The following is a 24,208-nucleotide window of genomic DNA, read 5'->3' on the forward strand; positions in this document are numbered from 1 at the left end:
CTGTGGGTATGTCTGCACTTCAGTCTGAGGTGTGAGTATAGCTCAGGTAGGCACACTCACACAAGCTTTAATCTACCTAGCACAGCTAAAAACAGCAGTGAGGATGTGGCGGCACATACCCCAGCACGGACTAGCAAGGCGAGTACTTATCCAGGGTTCCAGGCAGGCTTGTGCAGCCCACACCACAGTCTGTGCTGCTACATCTCCAGTGCTATTTTTAGCCAGGCTAACTAGATTAAAGCTAGCATGGGTATACATGCCTAAACTGCAATCACACCTCCTGTTGCATGTAGAAATAATACCCTAAGTATACACTGAGCGGGTTTTTATTTAAATCTCTCACCATTGCTCTAGTACTCATACAGATCCAATGCCAGGATAGACAGGCTGCTGGTGTGTTTACCAATATGTTGTCTGCACCTGCTCACAACTGTGGAGATATTGACACATAAATGCAGCCAGCCCCTACTGCCCTCAGAGATAACCTTGGTTCTTGGGTTGATCTGCCATGGGTAAAGCAGACACTAAGAGAACATGAAGGCTGACAGTGTAAATCTAAGGCTTTCAACACAGAGGTTTTCTCCAATGCTATCACACAGCCGTGGTGGAAGAAAAGAGATAATTTTCCCCCTCAGCCATTGAGTCAGAACCAACAGAACTTTTCAGGGTAGTAAAATCACGTCGTCCAACCAAATTGTGTCGCCTTGCCCTGGTAACCAGCACATGCGATGAGGAACTGCCAACCTATTTCACAGAGCATATTACCCAATCCAGGAGGCAGAGCAACAGGAGCCACCCATCAAGCTCACGACTGGAAACATCTGTCACCTTTCCCTAGTCATTCACACAAGAGGCTCTGAAGAACTACAGGAAGTCTGACTCAATACTGGTAACTCAGACCCAACAAGCTAAAAAGGGCTGTCTCCAACTATGCCCATCCACTACCAATATCCAGGTCTCCCCCAGTCAGGTGCCAGGCTAGCACATGCAATTAGAAACAACACTAGTCATGCTGATGGATGACCTTCCACCGCCCATAATGGGAAAACAGTGAGATGGCCAAGTTCCTTTCTCTCAGGCCATGAACTCAGAGCTGTAATGAGCAATTCTTCCTCACTTTACCAGACTGCTCACTATGTTGTGCTTCTATCACCACATCTTGACTGAATCACTAGGAAAAACTATGAAAGTTAACAGTCAAATGTCCACACTACTCAGATGAATAGCTCAGCACAATAATTTCACTCACTTGCAAGACTGATACTCAACTATCTCAGCGCCTGGGTGAGATCAACCAGTAGATGAAAGGCAGCTGACTGATGCTAAAACTAAGCAAGGTGGGGGTGATGCCAGAGGGGAGAGGGAAACATTTTACAGAAATAATCACTACAGTACTATTTCCCACCATTAAGGGAGTCTGTCTTCAGTCAAGTTGTTTCATTGGCTGGGCGTTGCTTTCAGACTCCTCACTGTTTCTGGATGCTGAAATAGCTACTGCTGCCAAAAATGCTTTATTCCTTTTCTAGATAGCAAGAGGCTGTGTCCCTTACTGACCTGATCACTGTGACTTTTGTCACTCCCAGGTTGGCACACAGCAACTCCCTGTATTTGGAACGATTGCACCAGCCTTAAAACACTTCAGCTGGTCCAATATGCAGCAGCCCACCTCAAAAATGAATCTTGCTACTGTGAACATATTGTGTCCCACTCACAATCTTAGCTCCCCACAGAACACTGGGTACATTTTAAGATTTCTGCCTACACCCATAAGGCACTCCATGGCGTTAGATCAAGCTAGCTAAAACAACACCTCCTACTCAGGGACCACAGCCTCCTTCAATAGTTCCATCCCACAGGAACAACAAAAAGGTCAGCTTCAGCAGTTCATCTCATAACAGCAGAGGGGTCAAGCTTCCTCCACAACTGGCGCAAGGCCAAGGAATTCTCTTCCAGAGAAGCAACAATGACCGCAGACCTCATCACCTTCAGGGTTAAGCGAAAAACTAAATTCTCTAGCCCCATAGCTGAAGGAAGAAAAGGAAATGCTTTCACACACACTTAACATTCTAGTACCCTCTGATAATTCTAGTCTATGTTCAACTCTTGCTTTTATTCTGTTTTGGGTGGCACTCAGACACCATGGTGATAGAACCAGGTAAGAACCTAGACAAATAGAAGACAGACAGACAGAAAGGGGGTTGGGAGCCTCCTCCCGCTGCAGAAGCCATAGGGCAAGTTCTTTCACAAGTTCTTAATTTACTGCCAGGGAGAATGTCCAGCAAACATAGTGGCCCGTGCACCATAATCCTAATGAGGCATGACTGATCTGCCAGTTGCGGAGTATGTGCAGTGCGCAGGCAGCTAGCTAGAACGTCTCATGCAATCAGCAACAGGTGTTAGATTGAGGCACATGCTGCTTCTGATCAAAGAAGCAAAGTGTGTACAAAAGTGCATTCGTCTGGGCCACCTTGAGACCTCCCATCTCCAGCACGAGGACGGCTTGTGCAGGATGCAAGACTAGCACCATACTTCTCATCTCTCATGCATGCCTGTCTAAGATAAAAGGACTGGATTTCACATGTCTAACCAGTGATCAATATCTCAGACTCTTTCCATATTCATGTGTGTACCATTCCCAACTTTTCTGTTTACTCACCTCCCAACCCAGTCCACAGCTAAACCATCAGGATTTACTATGTATCTCAGATTCAAGTCAACTTCCTTCACGGGATTGTTTCCACTGCCATCAAATGTGGGGAGATAAGCACGTTTGATGGATCCAAACTCAGAGCCATGTCCCAAAATGCTGTAGTATACAATACCTACAAAAAATTCACAGATCATTTTCATTGTGAAGTCATTTGAAATGTTTACTCATTTTTGGAAGACCCTACCCCTATTGAGATAACTATGGCATATGAGATACCAATTTAGCATATTTCTATTTGTGTGAGAATCTCATGTTAGCACTCAATGAAAATGCAAAATATAGGAAAATTTGTACTAATTCTAAAATCATCAGTCTAAAATATATACTTTGGATAAGAGGTACAGCTGAAGTCATTAAAGATCCCATGCCACCTTTTGCAAGAGTCAGTGCCTTACCTCTGATATCTATTTCATTGCATAGGATCTTGTGAGCCCATACAGGGGCTACACATGGCAGAGGGTGAGTTCAGCGGTAGGGTGGCATATGACAGAACATGAGGATTCACCAGCCTTTTCCCCCCTAGGGATGAGTGGTGGAGGAGAGACACATGAGTGCAGACTACTGTAGTCCTGAAGCCCTGCTGAGGTTTGAAGAGTGCAGGAACTAGCTGTGGCCAGCCCTGAAGTTGGGGGTGCCAGGGTGAGGGGCTTCTTGCACCCTTCTACGCTTGCACACACAGTAAGGGCCAGCCACAACCCTGCCATCAAAGTTACAATGTCCTTGGGTAAGAAATGAAAGGGACAGAAAGAGACAACAGAACAAACCAAAACTCACTGACTAGATGTAGTAAAAGAACTGACAAGGTGTGAGAGGAAAGGTATGAGGGAGGCGTATAGCTGAAGGACACATCCACTCCACCAGGACTGTTAACTAATCTAGTTTGATTGTAAATTAAAAAGGGAAATTAACCTCCAAAACTAACACTAGTTCTGAAACAAAGAGTACATAGTTAAGTATGAAAGCTTCAAATATACTCACTCAGGCCTATCCCCTCAGGATCCCAGTCATAGTCTATAGCTTGGATGTGCTCCTGGTTATCAATGTAGTCAGAGTACTGCTGTGATGAGATATTGTATCTCCGAATACGCACATTGTCTGGCAGGAGTAACAATGGTGGGTTACCTGGAAAGCAACAATAGATTTTACTTCTCTGAATTCAACAGTACTCTCACAAGGGAAGCAGGTGAAAATTACCGATGGTCAAACCTAAATTAAATGTTTAGAGGTTATGTTTGGATAAGAACCTGATAGAAAAAATACTTACTTGGACAATCATCTGAACTACCCAACCCTTTTGGGTCTGCAAGACTGGTGTCAGATCCTACAGTTGCTTACTGCTAGGCTTGGTATTAACTCCCATCACTAGTCCTGTTGACGTCAATGCACTCACCATAATAAGCACTAAGCCTAGTAGTAAGTGTTTGCAGGTTCAGGCCCTTGGACTGGAAACTTTTAAAACTGTTTTTTTAATAAGTTTTCTTACACCCCTTGGCTTTTCAGCTTTTAAAAATTCTTACTGCAAACAGGCTGGGTCTCTTGCTTCCTCTTTGTAAGGCTACGTTATTTAACTCAATACACGACAACTTCGTCATTTATCACTTAGCCTTTAAAAGCTCTGAGTATCTTTTTATATACAGCATAACCCCGCTTCAATCACCATATATTATTACTCTTTCATTGACAGCCCTCCTTTCTGTTTTCTCCAGCTCTTTGTTTTTCATTTTCTGAACCAAATCAGAATCTACCTACTCAATGATTGTCACACTGACATTAACTTAAGAGACAGAACTAATGATTGGAGTTATAAATGAACTGTTATAAATCCTCCTGTTTGTGTTCATCAGTCCATGAACAATAAACGGTGATCTGTCAGCAAACTGTCTTTGATTTGCACCACTTTAATACAACTGTCTTCTTCTAATACATTACTTAGATTACAAAAACTAAAGCCTTCGGGGGTGGGAGCTAACGGGCAGCTGCGTTTTTCTGATAACCACAACATAGACAGTCTTTTGTTTTCAGGAAATCTGGAGGAAGGGGAGAGGAGGGCAGGCACCCTCTAAATATTTTAGAGTATTTATCAAGTCAGATACCTGCAAGAAGTGGGTATTATTTTAATTCTTACAAATGGAAGCAGAGAGGGAGTATTTACATTCCTGCACAAAGATGTACAAGGTTACAAGGATGTATGTAAACCAGACAGAATCTAATGCTGCACAAGAAGATTTTTGTTTTTTCCCCAGTTATAACGGGGAAGCCTACATTCATTAAAGTTATAGCACAGGTGGCAATCAGTCAGGCTGTCAGTTAAACATACCATTGGCAGCACACTGTTTTCCCTGTTGATCACCCACAGACCTAAAGCCATCAGCACAGAAACATTCGTAACTTCCTTTGGAATTCTTACAGTCCTGGGGGCAGGTTCCAAAGATCTCACACTCATTGATATCTAAACACAAATGGAGAGAGAAAATATGTCAGGTTTAATTGTTTCCCTAGCTGAACTTAGTCACATTTATAATTTTGACATTCTGATTTGGGGCAACTAGTGGGGAGGAACACAAAGGGGGCACCAACCAAAGAGGGGCACATGGCCTCACGACGTGGCACCCCTCATGACTCCTCCCCACCCCCAGCCTGGGGCCCCCACGCTATCCCCATCCCACATTACCTGGCGGAGGGGGGCTCTGTCCCGCTGCGCTGCACCGCGCCAGGCAGTGTCCCCTCAGGCAGGGTGGCCGGAGGCTGCCTGGGACTTGGGAGAGTGCTGCCGCCCCATCCCAGCACATTACCTGGCTGGAGGGGGGGAGGCGCGCGGCAGGCTGCTGTACCACACTGGGCAACATTCCCCGGCAGCATGGCCGGAAGAGTGTGAACAACCAGGACTCACTGTCAACTCCATCCCAAACGAGGAAGCTGTGTGTGGCAGCTAGAAAAGTGTGGAGTGGCCCCAGCCCACCTACTCAAACAGATACACCCGAATCCTGGCGTAAATACAGGGGGACCTCTGCTCCTCCTCAGGGGAAGGGCCTTTGCTGCTGCTCTGGTGGGTGGAGAGAAAGGGGCCCCATGCCTCTGTCTCTGCCTCTCTGGGAAAGGACACCACCATTCCTACTCCAAGGGGTGGGGAAGGACTTCAGAGCAGGGGAAAGGCCATATGGGGATGAAGCCACAAGGGGCCCCATGTCAGGGTGTGCCTAGGGCCTTAGATTGCTCTAATCTGGCCTTGCACATGCCAAGATACCCAGGATGTGATGTGTTCTGCCCTGTAAAGGGATTCTAAAATGACATCACAGGTTCCCATGTTTATTTTGTCTCAGTCATTTCCAGATCCAGTGTGCTTGCGTCACTAATGTTTGTTCTATCTGTCAGTCTGGGATCTGAGAGTCCAGCTAGGTTCTTTCCATGGAGCACATCGTCACCAGCATTAACGGTTCTGTGGGCCAAATGCTGCCCTCAGCAGCACTTCAGTGTACACCTGTGCAAACCCCACTTCTTAGAATTTAGTAAACAATTCTCTAGACTGAGCTGACAGACTAGACTCCAACTCTCTCTCTCTTAGATGTGCCTGGTTCTATGTCACTAGCTAGAGTAAGAAGCAATACAAATTTATTTTCATCTCTAAAGCAAGCATATATTACACTAACTACACAGGGAACAGAGCTGTTAGGCAACAGTGTAGAACTGCACTGTAAGCAAGTTAGTGAATTTCTCAGAGCAGAAGCTTTGATTCTATTGTAAATATAGACAGTGGTAACTCAGATATGATCTAGCCTTAAGTCAATGGAAAGGCTCCCCTTTATTTCAATGCAGCTGGATCAAGCCATAAAGCTCTAATTCAGCAAATAAGAATGTGCTTACCTTTAAACATCTGAGTACTCCCATTAAAGTCAAGGGAGCTACTCACATGCTTAAAATTAAGCATAGGTTTAAGTTCTTTGCTGTACTGGGGCCTAAATTCTGAGAGAGAAAATATATTTCAGACACCAAATCTGTGTCAGAAAAGGTCCAGTGAAGTGCAAAAATCCTCTTTACATGCAATAATGAATAGTTACATCTAAATTGTACCAAAACTAAATTGAACATCTTTCATGGAGAAGATTAATAGAATATTGAAAATACCATCACAGGAGTTCCGGTTCAGCTCACTGGCGTTGTACCCTGGCCTACAGGAACAGATAAAGCCTCCTTCACTGAAGTTGGTACAGTTATGTTCACAGATATTTTCAGCACAAGTTCGTCCTGTTCCTGGGTCTGAAAAGAATGTAAGTCATTATAATTGGAAAAGCATAAATTATATTGAGAGCTACAATTTCCATTACTTTCTCTTATTTGCAAACAATTTTTAAATATTAAGTTGGCCTTTCTCCTTCTTTCCTCCTCGGAAAAAACTTTCAGCAGACATGAAGGTCTTTCAGGGATTTCCCTGGCCACGGTACTACTTACTAATGACGGGGAGGTCAGGAAACTCTCAGGCAGGATCATTTCTTTGTCTGTGAGTCCATGACATTGCCATATTGAATGACCTCATTACCCACCCAGCCTCACCCAGCACTAAAGGGAATGACATAAAATATCAGACACCAGTTCAAAGCAGCTGTAACTATTCCAGGGATTTGGATAGGTTGACAGCCCCACTACAACCATCACCTCCCTCCCATCTCACAACCAAAACAGAAAACTTGCTAAATTCATTTTACATGTGATATAGACCTATGTCAGCTGTACCTTGGAATTAGGGTAGGCACTGATCCAGTAAGGCCTGATCCAACCTTTATTGAAGTCAATTTATTTATTTATAACTCCATTTGAGGGAGGGATAGCTCAGTGGTTTGAGCATTGGCCTGCTAAACCTAGGGTTGTGAGTTCAATCCTTGAGCGGGCCACTTAGGGATCTGGGGTAAAATCAGTACTTGGTCCTACTAGTGAAGGCAGGGGGCTGGACTCGATGACCTTTCAAGGTCCCTTCCAGCTCTAGGAGATAGGATATCTCCATTTATTTAAATTTACTGTAGTGGCCTTTGGACCAGGCCTACATGGGGAGAAGGGACCACTGGTGCCAACTGGCAGAGGACACAAAGAGGATGCATGTGGTTTTACAGGGATCCCCTGGGTAAGGTATCTGCATAATAATTCACCAAAGAGTGGCTATGAGGGCTCTATTGAAAGCCAGCAGTCCGCTGTTCGTCATAATCACTGCAAAATGTATGCTCATATCATAATTAAAAGCTATATAATTACACTGGAAATTATGTTCCTAAAGCCTTGAAGTTAAAGGCAGGTCACCAGGAGGTGACATGCCTTGACAGGTTCCTTTCAGGTAGGGGCTAGAAGACACGTATCTCTGTCTGGTCATGAGTGTATTGTGCATTGTACGTATCACAATGAAGACCTGTTTGTATTACTGAGCCTGATGTTAATCAAGAGATTATGAAATCACAAGAGAGGAAAGCTGCAGGAAAATACAAAAACAGCAGAGAGGTATCCTGTTTACGAATGAAGACACTGGATTTTGGGGGTATAACTGGGAGTCCTGAAGTGCACCTGGATCCTTCACCATGAAGACAAACTGTCAGCATGTTCTGTTTTATGAAAGGAGGGTCACAGCCAACCTGACTGGAAAACACTGCAAAGACTTTGGGTGAGCTAAACTTCATTAGATAGGAGAGTACCTTGTTATTTAAGTCTAGGCTCTATAACACGTTATGATTTTAATTTAGATGTAACTATTTGTTTCCAGTACTTTTACATGGTACTTCTCGCATCTCTAGTCTTTGTTAAAGAAACTTACACTTGTTTTCACTATAAACATATCTAATGTGCTGTGTGTAAATGAAGCAGTGATCTAAGGCGATACTGGTAAGCTGGGGTGCACTGCTTCCTTGGGGCCAGCAAATCTGAGACTACTGTGGGTGGCCAGAACAGGGTTGGATGCTACAGTGAGACACTGGGGGAAGGGCGGGGGGAGAATTGTGCCTATGACCAACCTACAGTGGGACAGCAGAGCCTGCTAGGCTGAGAAGAGAGTGTTTGTGCTGCCTGTGGCTGGTGGAGTCAGGGAGCTGACCCATGGCAGGCACAGAGAAGGTTTCTTCACACTAAGAGCAGATGGTAGCAAGGCACCTTACAACCCTGGGTACCCCCGAGAAGTGTCACACGTGATATAGTACAGCAGCTGCTAAAACTGGTACTTTTGCCATTGCAATTAAAACCTATATAGCTAAACTGGTGAAGTACAACACATTTACAGAAATTACTCTGACACTTAGAAAAGACAGCAAGTAGATCTATAACATATAAGTAGAAACAATTAAATAGCAAATGTGTATTGACATAGGATGAGGAAGGATGCAGATTTATGCCCAAAATATTATTTCACTAACTCAGTTAACTGTTTATGTCCTACAACTATATATCAATGCTAATTACAATAATTATACACACATATCTTTATATACATATATATTATACACACACACACACACACACAGTGTCTTTGCATTCATATTTAAAATTTATACCTGCAATTAAAGTTAGACACCTTTTATTCCTATCACAAAACAAAAGATATTTGTCATCCTGATTAGGTTTATAGCACTACTTAGTGTTATTTATTCTCTCTCCGCTTAATGCTGATGTTTGAAGCTGGAAAGGATCCAAACGCCATCAGTTTGGTTTAAGTTCATGTCTGCCCATGAACAGTACAGGGCTGAATGCCAGCAAAATGTCTGATTTGCACCATTTCACATCCTTTTTATACTTTGACATTTTCATCAGGTCACATAATTATTTTCCACTACTCAAAGCCCACTAGGATGGATGTGAAATAGAAATGCAAGCCACCTCAGAAAAGACCATGCTAGCAGTTTGAGAGTTATTTGTGATATGCGACCATACTAGGTTTTAATCCCCAGTGCATCATTTGGCACATTTTCACCTGAAGCCATAAACACCTGACAAACTGAAATCACAAGTGCATACTCAAATTAGGAATCTACGATGTCTGTCTATTGCAGTCAAAATGCTTTATTCGGGTGGACTCCTCTAGGATCTCTCTGCACTCCCTATCACTCAAAGTTTACTCATTGCAGTGACTCTCCTGATTGGGTCTCTGTCATCTTGTGAAAAACCGTTAACAACACTGATGACTGGAGGTGACTTCAATCTGAGCACTGGCCAATAGGGTGCTGGTGTGAGATGAGTTGTTCACTTTCTCCAGAGACAGGTACCGAGTTGGTGTAAATCATCCTAGCTCTATTGACTTCCGAGGAGCTAAGACAATTTATGGCAGTTCAGGGTCTGCTCTAACTTCCACAGCATATCCCATTGTAGAACAAGACCAAATTGCTTCTTGTGAAGCACAAGACTCTTAGCCTAAACTTGCACAGTTCAGGACACTGAGCTTCTTAGTTTGCAAATGACAATGTTTTGGAAAGATATGCAGAGTATGATAAGATAACAGGAGCAGAGAGCAGTTCCAAGTGATTATATTTTAGCTCTTTTCAATACTATATGTTTATTATTTCTGTTTCAAAAACTGTTTTTATTTCAATTCTACTGATTACTACTACACCGTGTAATGATGACATTGTTACTTACTGCAGCCTATTTCATCAAAATGGTCTCCACAATCATCAGAATTGTCACATACGTAATGTAGAGGAATGCAGTTTCCATTACCACATTTGAATTCTTCAGCCATACAAGGTCTTGGGGTAGGTTCTCTACCTACAATTCAAAAGATACACACTACTGTCACCTACGTAGCCTCCTAACATCCACAAGTTAGGCATTATTCCTTTCACAGAGGAGGGAAGTGAGGCACAGAGAGGTTTAATAACTTGATCACGTGAGTCAGGAAGTCTGTGGCATAGTTGGGAATAGAACCCAGGTCTGCTGATTTCCAGTCCTGTGCCTCAACTCAAAAACCAGACTTCCTCCTTCTACAGTGATACAAGGGCTATTTCATAAACACTTTTTGTTACATATTTTCTACTCAACAGTGGATTCAACTTCTTACTTTGGCAGAGCTATTTAATATCTTTTATCTCTATATTTTATACTTAACTCGAGTCTTTGATATTTTAGTTTAGTTGAGACCATTCTAGCATATACAACATGCTATTACAATTACATGACATTGGGTAATTTAAAAAGTCAGTAAGTAATAAATATTCTTAAGCTTGGAGGCAAATTCTGCTATGAAATGTGCACATGCAAGTCCCATTGAGTCAATGGGTACTGTGAATATATCTGGGAGCAGAACTTTGCACTGTATAATAAAGATATATAATAGAATTTATCTATTATTACAGGTGTTAATTCCCGAATGCTATAACTGATTCTTCGTCCAGAGCCCCAGTGAAATCAGTGTGGCTCCATGTGAGTGCAGGGCTCTACCCATGCAGAACTCGTTGCAGCATCAGGGCCTAAACACTTAATATCCCCATAAGTATTATTCAGGACCCAATATTGTTGAGACATGCATAACAATGGTAAGAATTCAGAGACAACTGTGTTCAAAACAACTTCAAGAACATTTGCCACCCTGACCATTATTGAATTGCCAATTCTTTCTTCTTCATTATTTTAAATAGACTATACCATAAAAATATAATTTGATAATTTTTTTCAGACTATACTGATTTGTCAGCATGCTTATGGCACACGGTGGGCATACTGTTGCTGGGGGCGGGGCTGTTACACATTAAACCTATACTTGCATCTATATGCTGCAAATATTCTGTGTTATAATAACCACAGTTCAAATCATTTCCCGCTGAACATTAGTTTTAAAATATTTGTTTCATTTTGTCATTCAATGTGGGTGTTTTTATTATTATTAAACATTACAAATACTGTACATTGATGGATGTCTGAGTCTAGGATTACTAGAAAATGTATCTACTGATTACTGAATAAAATTGGCTGTGCATGTGTAAACGTACAGTGCTCCTCTTTTTCATCGCTTCCATCTCCACAGTCATCCCCCTGGTTGCACAGCTCGTGACTGTAGATACAGCGATTATTTTCACAACGGAAACGGAATGGTGGTTCACAGGGAATATCCACTGAAATGAAATAGATCAAATAAGCAAGTATGATGCAAACACTTATTGCATACAATTCATCAAATCAAAACGTCACTTTTTTCAGCTACCATGTGCCTCTATTTTAAAAAGCACTAGTCTTCCAGGCCAAAAGTAAACATATTCTTCACTCAGGGCATTGAATTAGGTTTGTTTAAAGATAACCTAAAATCTGTGTTTATGACATAGTGATAAGCAACTTTCTTGAAAAAGGTAGTGTGTATCCCAGACAGCAAACATTCACCACTACTGCAGGGAATATAATGCAGTAGTTACCATGCTAGTTTGTGCTCTATAGCTTTCTAGACAACAGCAGAAATCATTTAATGAAAAGCCCACCCAATTTATAAATGCAGTTGTCGTGGCTGCCTCAACTGTATGTAACATACGTTTTTCATAGGTATTGGTCAAAATTTCCAAACTTGAGTGCCTAAGGTTAGGACCCATCATCCATATTTAAGGACATGCCCTGACTCTAATGGGAGTTGAGGATGCTCAGCACCATTGAAAATCACTAAATTTCAGTTAAGGATCCTAATTTTAGGCACCCAGTTTTGAAAATGCTGACTGGTATTCACATTGCTAATTGCTACAGGGATTGTCTCTCATCATTTGACTTCTCCCCTCTTTTACAGATGCATATTTAGATGCCTGCAAAGCAATGAATGAGCTACAAAATCACAAGAGAGAGTATGAAGTGAATTTAAAGATGCTTCATGTGAAACAACACTTTCTCGGGGCTCTCTTTACCAAAACCCATGAGAAACTCCAGTCAAAAGAACGTATTTATGATTTAGCTCTTACTTCTGTACCACTAATGATTGTAATTATATAGTTTTACTAATGGAGTCAACATTGTTCATTTTTATTTAATTTTTCTCTCTTACAGCAAAGGTGAAGTTCTTCATCAGAGTCATCTCCACAGTCATTGTCACCGTCACATTTCCAATATGGCTGGATACAGACATGGTTTTTACACTCAAACAACATAGGTGGACAGTATGTACCATTAGGATAGCGTGTTGCTGGTGAAAAGAAATTTAATTTTTAGTATAAACAAGTTAGCTTGGTCTGAAATAATATTCAGGCATTTCCTAGGTCATTATTTCTTCTGCACCCTCTTCTCTACAGGAGAAGAGGGATAAAAGGTTTGCAGGAATAGCAGACTGCAAGGACTGAGGGCCACTGGTTAACTATGTTGATTAATTTAGATTGAGATTTTACAAAGCTAAATAGTACACTAAAGTTACTGCCAGAGACCTCAGAACCACAATACGGTGGTGTGAGTTTTACTGGCACTGTTTGCATTTATCACAGGCAATCCATTAATATAATCTACACAAATTTCATACCAGCACCCCCAATGAATGGTCAGAGAATTAACCAGATAATTAATTATTAATTTATTCACATTTATAAAGTGTCCATCCAATTATGCTGATCCTATACAAAATTTGAAAATAACACAACTCACAAGATCAAGAGACCATACATGGAACTCCCCCTCCTTCACCTCACACACACAACCACCCTCCAAATCATTTCCTTTTCATCAACTTCTACAGCCCATCAGTTGCTTTCTAAGCAATTTTCTTTCCCTTTTTCTGAACTAAAAACAGGGAAAATATGTGATTTACAGCATGCCACAAAGGATGTCTAATCCAGCCTCTGTTGGACCAAATATGCTGGGAAATAAACTCCAGAATATAGGACCCATCACTGAAAATGTCCTGATTCTTCCCCTTCCCACTTAATCCAGGGTTTCTAGTTCAACTGCCTGGAAGGATGATCACAACTGCTATGTCAGCAACATGAGAAGAACGGCATTATCCCAGGTACCAAGGCCCCAAACCATTTGGGCTCTATAGATGAAAACCAGCACCTTAAACTTCACCTGGGAATCATCTAGCAGCCAGTATAGCTCTATCAATGCACAGGTGTGAAATGTCCCCTAAAAAACACTGCTTAATGAGGAAGCAGTCACAGTCTGCATGAGCTGCAACTCCCAAATGGTCTTAAAACGTAGCCCAGTGTAGAGATCAGGGCCACAATCCAGACTGGAGATGACAAACAGGAAAATACTTTGTTTCCCTTGTTTCATTGATAGTGGGGGGGAAGGGAAGAGGAATGAGACCATCTAAGGCCCTGCGCACATTATAAAATCAGCCACATTAGCCTGTTACAGTATTGTAGGCCTTGAAATGTTTAAAAAGCCGTTCTGTCTTGCAGTGTAGCTGGGACAGAACAAAATCCACACACTGTGCTAGACCATCCTTGCAAAGAGCAGGGCTTCTTGGGCATCACTCTCTCCAGCAGGTTTATTCTTTTAATCTATTTATAATTTGCCAGTAGAATACCTGAGAATCCATTAGTATATTAAAAAATAGTTCATTGTATTGCATTTTTTTCTGAATTATTACTGAAGTCATTTGAGTGGCAGATGTTCAATACCACTCAGGATTTTGTCTATTGTATTAAACAGACAATAAAGAGTAAGTTTCTGTAAAATTAAAGTGTGTCTTATGTGCTGTTCTTCCCCCATAAAGTCCCACCACATGCTTTAAACTCACGACAAGTTGCTTCATCAGAGAAATCAAGACAGTCTGCACTTCCATCACATCTGAAGCGTTCTGCAACACAATGCCCACTGCTACATTGGAAATATCCAGGATGACATGTCCTCAACTCTAAAAAGATTCCAAAATGATTAGTGAAATGTCTTCACGTGAAAAACAAGATCAAAGTGGATATTTTTCATGTACAGAAGATACCATTAAAACCTGGGCATTCACCATCCACACTATCTAAATGTACCATAGTATTTGTGGCATATCCTGATCCAAATAAAGGTAAATAATATAGTGCAGTAAAGGTTGCTTCACTAATGCTCCTTGATGTAAAATATGGTTTTGCAGAATGATTTCAAACTTGCACAAACCTTAGTTTCTAATATGATGAAATGACACCCAAAAGTCAATACGCACCACAGTCACGTTCATCTGAATTGTCTTCACAGTCATCATCATGGTCACAAACCCACCGAGAAGGAATGCAGCGCAAATTATCACAACGGTATTCACTTTCCGTGCATTCGCGAGGGCCTTCAATTTAAAAGACAAGTGCAAAGAACATGTGAAGTCACTCAACTGTAACTCTAAATATCCAAGCCTGTCTCATTAAAATAGGCAAAATGATTGCAGGGTGAGATGTGAGACAATCATTAAAATGGCAAGTTGATATTTCTGCATACAGATTATGTGATATTAAACAATTCATGTCTCTCTAGAGTGCCATGGGTTAACTCATCTCAAGCTTTGTTTTGTTACAACATTACCCAAGAGTGATTTCTATCTTGAGGAAATTACATCTCCTAATCAGAAAATAATAAATTCAGTTTGGGCTTGATCCTGCACTCTTTACTGAGGGAAATGTTTTTACACACACACACACACACACACACACACACACACGTACGTGCAGGATTGAGCCCTTAAACTCTAGTGGAAATCAGGACTAATACTTTCACATACATTATAACATTCTTCTTGATAACTGGATTTACTACCATTTATTTCTGTACAATACAGAGGTTATTCTTAACACAGCATTCCAAATGGCTCAGCAGCAATAATACAGACTAGACAGTGGAACAACTGAACTCTTGCAATTAAGAACAACATGCCCCATTTTCAAAAGAAATAGGAGGCTATAAGTGAAAAGCAAGGAATACTAAAATATCATGAGAGTGGAGTGACAACTCACTGCAGTTGTTCTCATCAGACCCATCTCCACAGTCATTATCTCCATCACACTTCCAGCGCAGCGGGATGCACCGGTGATTATCACAGCGGAAGTCTCCCAAAGGATTGCAAGTCATCTCCTCTGCAAAGCACACAATTTGTCACCAAGACAATAAACCAGCATACATTAGCATACTCTTGAATATGCTTTGGACAGGGTAGAGAGATGCGTAGAGTAGGATAGGATGCTTTGGATAGGGTAGAGTTCCATACCATAAACTGGGTCAAGTAATTTAGGGGAAGAGCAGTTAGGAAACATCCCATCAAGTAATGATATAGGATTGGGAGAGGAATGCTCAGGAAGAGACTTTGCGCTTTCACAGTAATTTTCTGGACATATCCATTTTCTAGAAAGGGAGAATGCTACTCCCAACACAAGGATTACAGAGTCAGGGAGTCCTAAAACAACCACCCTATATCCTACTTGTGCAGAAACAACAATTCTACTGTCCCTCAGAAGAGGAAAGTATAAAACAACCAGCATCGATAGAAACAAATATTAGCTGGAGAATAAATGATTTGGTGGAAGAAAAATGGTCAGGCTCTGTGTATATGGGTATGTATCTGATGACTCTCAGAGTGGCGACACTTTTACTGACAAACAGCCAGAGCTGAAAGCCATATGGCACACTGTAGGCCAGACTGCCACATCCTGTTTTTCCCTGGGTTATTCTGATGTAGATGTTGTGAACTCATGGCCTGCAAACTTAGTTTGTAGCATTTTAAAAGGTCTCAAAACAACTCTTGCCGCATCATAAATCCTCAACACTGGTGATTTTGGTAAAGTGTATCCCCAATTGAGAGTTGGAAGTAGTTTTGAAAATATCCAAAAAGAAAACTGAATTACAGCTTTCATATGAAGAAGAGTTCAGTGTAAGCTCAAAAGTTTCTCTCTCTCACCAAACAGAAGTTGGTCCAATAAAAGATATTACCTCACCCACCTTGTCTCAATAACATCCAGAGACCAACACAGCTACAACAACATAGCTTTCATGTGTGTTCCTACATGTAAGATTTGGGAGCAAGAAAATATATTTTCCTCTGTTTTATTCAGTAATGAGCAGAGAATCAATGTTCAATAATAAATAGTACAATAAAAATAGTACATAATCTAGCTTTCAGGGGTTACAGCATGTGAGCTACACAATGACCTATAGTGAATTGTTGTCCACAGAATTTTCTTCCATGCAAATGGATATCAATGAAATGGACTGATAGAAAATGAAAGAAGTACAAGCATACGAATTATCACTGAGAAGACTTCCATGAGGGTTTTATAGCGTGGAGGAATATTCGCAGCATAACGTCATTTCAGAAAAAAGCTTTTCCCTACACTTACCACAGCCTTGTTCATCACTGTTGTCTCTGCAGTCATCATACCCATTGCATACTGCCCACAGTGGAATACAGCGGTAATTGGTTCTACAGCTGAATTCTGTGTGGTTATCACACCGATAGGCAGGACCCACTAAAACACAAGAGAGAGTTGTCAAAGAACATTGTATTACTTCTGTATGCTCATGACTTAAACATCTGATTTCTGTTTTACGGTGCACTACTTCCATTAAAAGGAGTCAACTATTGAAGAAAAAAAAAATCTGTCAGGTCATATAGCCCATCTCCCTGCTGGTGCACAATGGAGTCCTATTATACAGTTACTAGCATTTTGTCCACTCTATTTTTATGCTAAGTGACTGGGTATCCACCACTTTGCGTGGGCAATTATTCCAATTAGCCACCATCAGGAAGTTTTCCTTGATAATCAGACTAACTTTCCCCTTTCTTAATTTCATCTCATTTCAGAGTTACACCTGCTCCTTGCCACCCTAAATAATTCCTCTCCTTCCTTGATGACTATTCTTCAAATATTTAACTTTTATCATGTCCTCTTCTGGGGCTAGATTGAGCCATTAGGCTCAGCCCTCTGTAAAGGATGGTAAGTAGCTGTACCAACCCAGGAAACACAGCAGGAGGGAACTTGGCTTCCCTGCTACTGGAGCCCTTTACTGTGGCAAGTAAAGGCCCTAGCGGGGAGGCAGTGTGGAAGGGCTCTGGCAGCTCCCCACTGCCTCCCCCTTGCCAGAACCTTTCCCCACTGCCAGAGCTTTCCAATGTGGTGGGCTCCAGCAGTGGGACACTACACTGCTAAAAATAACAGTGTAGACAGAGACACCATTTGAGCATATAGAGAGACATGTAGGATATACACCTTATGGTTCTGGTATGTCTGTATTCTGTTTGCCTAAGGCTATACCTCACCATCTAACCACTATTTATATCCATGCTAGCTGGGTGCGCAGTGTCTGTACTCTACACGCTGCTGTAAGTGTTGATGTACTTAAGCATACAACTCAAAACTGCACTGGCCTTTTCAGCCGTCTAATTGCATGCAAACTCACTGTTAATTTGCTGACTATTATTTCTCGTAGGTCACATTACTGCTTTCCAGCTTTCAGACTGCTGCTGTTCAGATTATTTTATTCCAGTTCTATTAGCTTGCATTTCTCCAAGCTAAATTTCATTTAAATTTGTTGTTTTCTATCTAGGTGCTTTTTTATTATTTCTCTGTCATTCCAGATACCCACAACTCCTCCCTATTTAGTAGCATTTGTAAATTTCATTAATATGCTGTTTACTCACTCTTCCAGATCATTAAATTAATATTAATGAAAACCAGGCCTAGCACAGATCTCTGTAGCATCCCACTCAATAGCTCCCCTGCAACTTGACACTTTGTGGTTTATCATAACCCTTTAGTCACAAACTGTCAGACGTTTTTTTTACCCACACCATTGTGTTCATATCCAAGTCAATTAGATTTAAATTTGAAAGTAAGAGATTTATGAGCAACTGTATTAAAAGATTCATGAAAATCCATGTGTATTATGTCTGTCACTTTCCCTTCATCTACTAATTTTACCAGTCTGGCAAGAGACATAATCAAATGTGCCTGGCTAGAGCTGTTCTTTACAAACCATGCTGCTTGGGTTCTGAGTTCTTTACAAACCCATGATTGGTTCAAAAACCTTGTAAATGTTTAGTGACTTTTTCCCCCTGCAGTATTTGTTGCTTGGTATCTCATGAGACTCTCTTACCAAGTCAAAGTGCTGTGTTGCAGTGCCAGTTACCTACTACAGTTTATCAGTCAGTCAGTTTGTAGGATTCATATCTCCTCAAAAGCAAACCTCTTAAAAATTAAGCAATGCCATTCACGCTGCCTATCATGCTATAATGTAGACAGCTGCCATTGATTTAGTGCTTACTGCATTCGTGGTATGGCTCGTCAGAGTGATCACCACAATCATCATCCACATCACATTTCCAGGACTGAGGGATGCAGCGGCCATTGTCACATTTAAACTGGCCTGGAGAACAGGTCCTACTGGCACAGTGAGAACTATCCTCATCTGAGTTATCCCCACAGTCATCTTCTTTATCACACTGCCAGGCTTCTGGGATACACCGTTTGTTGGCACACTGCCACTGATGTGTCTCACACTGGTGATCAGCTGAAAGAATACACATTTTTATTAGGCTGTTGAAGCTTATAGGAAAGAACTAGCCATTCAGTGTTATGGGAATTGAATCTGTATTATGTCATCATCGCGTATTAAAGAAATGCTGGTAATTCAATCTGAGCTTAGAATTTACTTGTCCAGTTGAGATACTGATTTCTAATCCTGCGTGGCTATGGCCCACAGGCTGCTTTCATCCAGCTCTCAAAGGCTGCACTATACAACAGAGAGCCTTTGGGGAGAAGACAGACATCCAGAGTTGTTGCTGCCCAGTGCAGGGTGAAGTACAAGCCCAGCTGTCGCACTGAGGAGGACAGTGATTCAGGGCACCTGAATGACGATATGGCTTTGGGCCACCATGCAAATTCTGACAGTGTGGTGGGCCAGAGAGGAACCACTCTAGTTCCACCCAGCTTACTCTCCTGCTAAACCAGTATGCTGCATGCCAGGACACTCGGCACAAGTTAATGCTGCTCAGAGCACCATTAACTTTAGATCCACAATATCTATCTTCCTCAGAGGGAACTCATGCATAGTCACAGAGCAGAAGTCAGTGTTAGCAGTGGTGGGGGTCTGGTGAGGCTTGTGATGTTTGCAGAGTGGGAGTCACATTAAGTGCTAGCCTGTGAGCTGGGGTGTTCACTTTGGCTTTCCACTGATCTCCAGCCTACATGGTTTGGATACCTCTCCCACTGCCCCTTTTACATACACACTAATCCCTTTCTCCAGGAAGAGAGAACATAGCATGATTTCTGCAAACTTCAATACACAGCTTTTCTAGAGCAAGTTTTCCCCCTTATGTAACTGTATGATATATGCCAAAATTATCTGTATTCTACCCAATAAAATAAAGAGATATATGAACTCATTATGCAGTTGTCAATTTCTTACATATTTAATATTCCCCTGTGCCTTACTTAAGAGCTTGACTGTTTGAAATTCATGTAAAATTGAGGTTTCATTTAATTATGATGACATTACAGAAAATACTATCATATGCTAATGGAAGTCAGTGAAAATATCAATTATATGACTACACAGCTTCCTTTTTTCCATTCTCACTGCTCAGACTGCAACTCCCAATGTAATATTATTTACAAGAGGAGAATAATTAGCTTTCTAATTAGACACAAGCACATGAAACAAAATGGGTTTTAAAAAATGTTAATACACTGTCTCACAATTATAATTAGATGCCTACAATTTTTTAAAAAATTCCATCACATTCAGTTCTCCAAAACCATCTGCCTGGGTGTATTGCATTTTGAGCAATTTTCATGTGAAATAATTTTTTCATTGTTTAAAGATGCAGATTATGGTAAGAAGCAGCATGGTCTGATGGACTGAACTGGGAGTTAGAAAATCTTCAGTTCTGATCTTGCCTCTGACACCCAGGGTTTGTCTACACAGAGTTGTTTGTTTAAGATGTTGCGCGGTAACTGCCCCACTAGCTCCTGCTAGCACAAACTAAAAGGTACTTAGTTTGCAGTAACCTAGTCCTGTTTGAAATGAGACAATGTTAACACAAACTAGGTACCTTTTAGTTTGCACGCTTTAGTTAGTGCACGCTGCAACTCACACCATCCAAGTCTGGACTGTGGGACTGTGCAGACAAGCTCAATTTCATGGTGTTGCTTTGAGCAAACCACAATAAGATCTATTTTCCACTGCCTTGTATCTTACACCAGTGCAAGTGAAGCAAAGCGAGTGTAAAACATTGCCACTCTGATTTGGTAGCATTTTACACCCTTTTTACCATCACTTTGCACGGGGGTAAATGACTATGTAAGGTGCAAGGCAGAAAAAAATCAGGTCTAACATCTGTAAAATACGGTTCATGATTCTCACCTACTTCTTAGGGCAATTTGTGAGGATTAAATGGTTAGTGTTTATACAATGTTTTGAACATGTGAAGTGCTACACATGTGCCAAGAATAATTATCTGACATTTACCACAAAGTACATGATCTTCATCTGATCTGTCAGGACAATCTGGCAGAGCATTACACAAGAAATGGGGACTAGTGCAGTTCCCATCACTACATTGGAACTGCCCAACACGACAGTATCGGTGTGGGCAAGTGGGCGGTTCATCAGAGCCATCCCTGCAATCTCTCTGTCCATCACATTTCCACCAGATCGGTATGCACCTATAAAGAGAAAATAATATTTCCTTTGATGAAGCAATTACTTTACAGGTGTCCAGCCATCCCTTTAAGGACCAATTGTGGACAAGCTTTTGCCAGTGACATATCATCTTGCAGCATTTGGCTTCAGATATTTCTTGAGCCTCAGTTCTAAATGACATGAGGCCATTTGTCACATGATAACAAAATATACCACAACATGGTGTTGCCAGTAACAGATGTTGATGATGAAACCTCTGTAACAGGCTCACGGCAAATTAACGTGGACTCAAGTTTGCAGTATTTTTGTGCAAACTGTCACTCAGGGCTTTCTTGAGATTCATCATTCAGACACCTAGGCAAGCCAAATGTTAGCTGGATAGGCTGAGAGAGACAGAGAACAAGATACATTTCCATAAGTGATCTGAAATGTAGATGGAGAATTCCATTAAGTGCATAATTTTAACAGTGACCTATCCATATAAGCAATGGGTGCTCCAGTGTGAGGCAGCACTAAGACTGCTGGTGGTGTAGAGCCAGGATAGCAGGTCTTATGCCTGTCCCCCCAATTCTGGCTCCTGCCACGTAGGGGTGGCCACGGAAAAGGGCCATGGCTGTGCCACCGCATCAGCTGACCCCTTGCTGCCAGAATGGACCCTATGGGCCATTGGCAGCCAGAATAACTTAATCAGTTAACAGCAGAAACAAACATACTGCACAGCATGTAGAAAAGATAGGAACAGATTCATATTTCATGAATTCACTGGGAAATGGCCTCTGGAGCAACGCATGACTAACACCCCAGTCCTTATTGGATTTGCCATGTGATACAACAAAGCAAGGGCATTAATAAGGAGCTCATCCCATTAGCTAGAAAGGAGGACTCTGCTAGAAATTTTTGCCAGCACAGGAGTCAGACTGGAATTGGCCTTGTCTTTACCACCAGACCCCAGAACCCACAACATGGAGAATTACTACATACTTTCAAGCCTTCCAGGTAAATTAGCCTTAGATATAAATTTTATCCTTAAAGAGATATTAAAAGAAGATACTGACAAAGGACTTACCTTTCACTGTCTGCACAGAGGAACTGGGTGCTGGAGCACATTGGAAGGCAGTGTGCAGTGTTGCCAAGTTGTACCACCATGAAGTTATCAGGACATTCACAAGAATAGCCCTGACCTCCAACTTTTATTAGACACAGATGGGAACAGCCACCATTGTTGATACCACAAGGATTATTCACTAGTAAAATGGAAGAATAATCATTATACTTCACACCCCCATAAACAGAAAGACCTTGCAATAGTCTCCTTTTGCACAGAAGGCATTGATATTATCTCTTGCAAATCAAAACAAACAAACAAATAAATCAGGCACTCAGACAGAAAAATCCAAAGTCTCAACTGTAGTTTACTGAAGATGTATGAACAGTGAACCCTGAAACAGGCTTTAAATCCATACTTCAGGTCTGATTCTGCTCTCACTATTTATCTTACTTTATCAGATAGCCAAATTGAAGACCACCTGTGTAGGTTAACTAAGGGGCCGATCCTTCAAGAAACTGAGTGTGCCTCCTGTGAGGTACCAAGTACCTTCAACTCCTTGTAACGCCAATGGGAGATGTGCACATGGCATGAACCAGGGTTAGGCCCTAATAAGGGCCAGACAGCCACATTAAATTTTAAATTTGTTTCCTCACCAATTGGCTGTCTGTATGGATGGTAGACATGGATATCAAATGGCCTGTGTGTGGTGTTCACCAGAACAGTCCTGCCTGATCCATTATATTTATTTCCCTTCTCAACAGTTCTTGTGTTCCAGTCAGTCCAATAGATGGTGTCTTCAAAAACTGTAATTGCAAACGGATGAGGTAACGTCCCATCATATACTGTGTGACGATGTCGTCCCTCTAGGTCAGAGTACCTACATGAACAAAAAGCATGCATAACACTGAGATCAAAGGTGCAAGAGCTTCAGGACTTTAATGTATCTTCTTACAGCAAGCAGTTCATTAGTAGTGATCAGTGGATTCAAAATAATTTACTTCATTTTGAGATACATAAGGTTTAAATAGGTTTTACTTTAGTTATAGAAACAGACCAAACGCGCAAAAGGAAATACAAAGCCATCCCTAAGAAATGTATCTAGCTGTCCAATGAAGTTTTGTGCATAGATGATAGGTTACTTGTCATGCAGAAAAATGGCAGTATGATTCAGAAAGCTACTCAAAGCTACTTGGCAAAATATACCACCTTTCTTCCTACATTTTAAATATCCTAGGACTGCTATATGTTACTTTTAACATTTTTAATAGAAAAATCTTCTGTAACTCTCACACTTTTTTCTGACTGTATTAATAACAAAGAAGGCTAAGTTAGAAACTCTGAACAGCAACTTTATGATTAATGAACAAATCAATTAAGAAACTTGGCAAAAATGAATCCAATGGAGAATCTTCCAAGTCTAAATTTTTGACAGAAATGCTAAACGTTAAAATTTTAACATAACTGTTCACTTTCATATTGCTCTAAAAACACTGATTCTTTGTGACTTCACAGTGTCTGTTACAGTAAAATATCTTTAATGGGTTATCTCTTTTTGTTATGACCAGGCATTAGCAGGAAATTATGGGAAACATTTTTTTTTTTCTAAAATGGTTCATTTTAACATGGAAACTTGGAAAGGAGCTAAAAGAATAAACACAAAGGAGATTTTTTAGATGTGCTAATTTGGAAATACCTGGAAAGAATCAGAAAGTTAGCTAATTACTTGAGCTGAAATTGAAGTCTAAGAATTTCATCAGCAGAAATTTATTTGACATTTTATAGACTTGTATCAAATGTAGGAAATTAACATAACAAAGCCACAGGTTCCATGCAGTATTGTCGTGAACTTTTAATAAGGGGAACATTAAGGCCAAACTTTCAGCAGAACTCTACAAATGTATGCACATACATTTCTTATC

General features: G+C 41.1%; 1 protein-coding gene across 1 annotated transcript in view; it reads right to left on the reverse strand.

The window, feature by feature from the left end:
• The window catches only part of LRP2 (LDL receptor related protein 2), a 179,802-nt gene that overhangs the window by 23,253 nt on the left and 132,341 nt on the right, over positions 1 to 24,208 (reverse strand). Inside the window, exons 54-68 of the mRNA XM_029910515.1 lie at positions 22,943 to 23,166; positions 22,308 to 22,485; positions 21,068 to 21,264; positions 18,863 to 19,108; positions 16,939 to 17,067; positions 15,562 to 15,681; positions 14,784 to 14,900; positions 14,370 to 14,486; positions 12,687 to 12,824; positions 11,659 to 11,781; positions 10,310 to 10,438; positions 6,833 to 6,964; positions 5,028 to 5,159; positions 3,689 to 3,832; positions 2,657 to 2,822 (exon numbers count right to left, since the gene is read on the reverse strand). Coding sequence (XP_029766375.1) covers positions 2,657 to 2,822; positions 3,689 to 3,832; positions 5,028 to 5,159; positions 6,833 to 6,964; positions 10,310 to 10,438; positions 11,659 to 11,781; positions 12,687 to 12,824; positions 14,370 to 14,486; positions 14,784 to 14,900; positions 15,562 to 15,681; positions 16,939 to 17,067; positions 18,863 to 19,108; positions 21,068 to 21,264; positions 22,308 to 22,485; positions 22,943 to 23,166 — 2,292 coding nt within the window. The remainder of the gene's footprint in view (positions 1 to 2,656; positions 2,823 to 3,688; positions 3,833 to 5,027; positions 5,160 to 6,832; positions 6,965 to 10,309; positions 10,439 to 11,658; positions 11,782 to 12,686; positions 12,825 to 14,369; positions 14,487 to 14,783; positions 14,901 to 15,561; positions 15,682 to 16,938; positions 17,068 to 18,862; positions 19,109 to 21,067; positions 21,265 to 22,307; positions 22,486 to 22,942; positions 23,167 to 24,208) is intronic.

This window comes from Terrapene carolina, unplaced genomic scaffold (assembly GCF_002925995.2).
Source record: "Terrapene carolina triunguis isolate 2854851 unplaced genomic scaffold, T_m_triunguis-2.0 Scaffold62, whole genome shotgun sequence".
NCBI lineage: Eukaryota > Metazoa > Chordata > Testudines > Emydidae > Terrapene > Terrapene triunguis.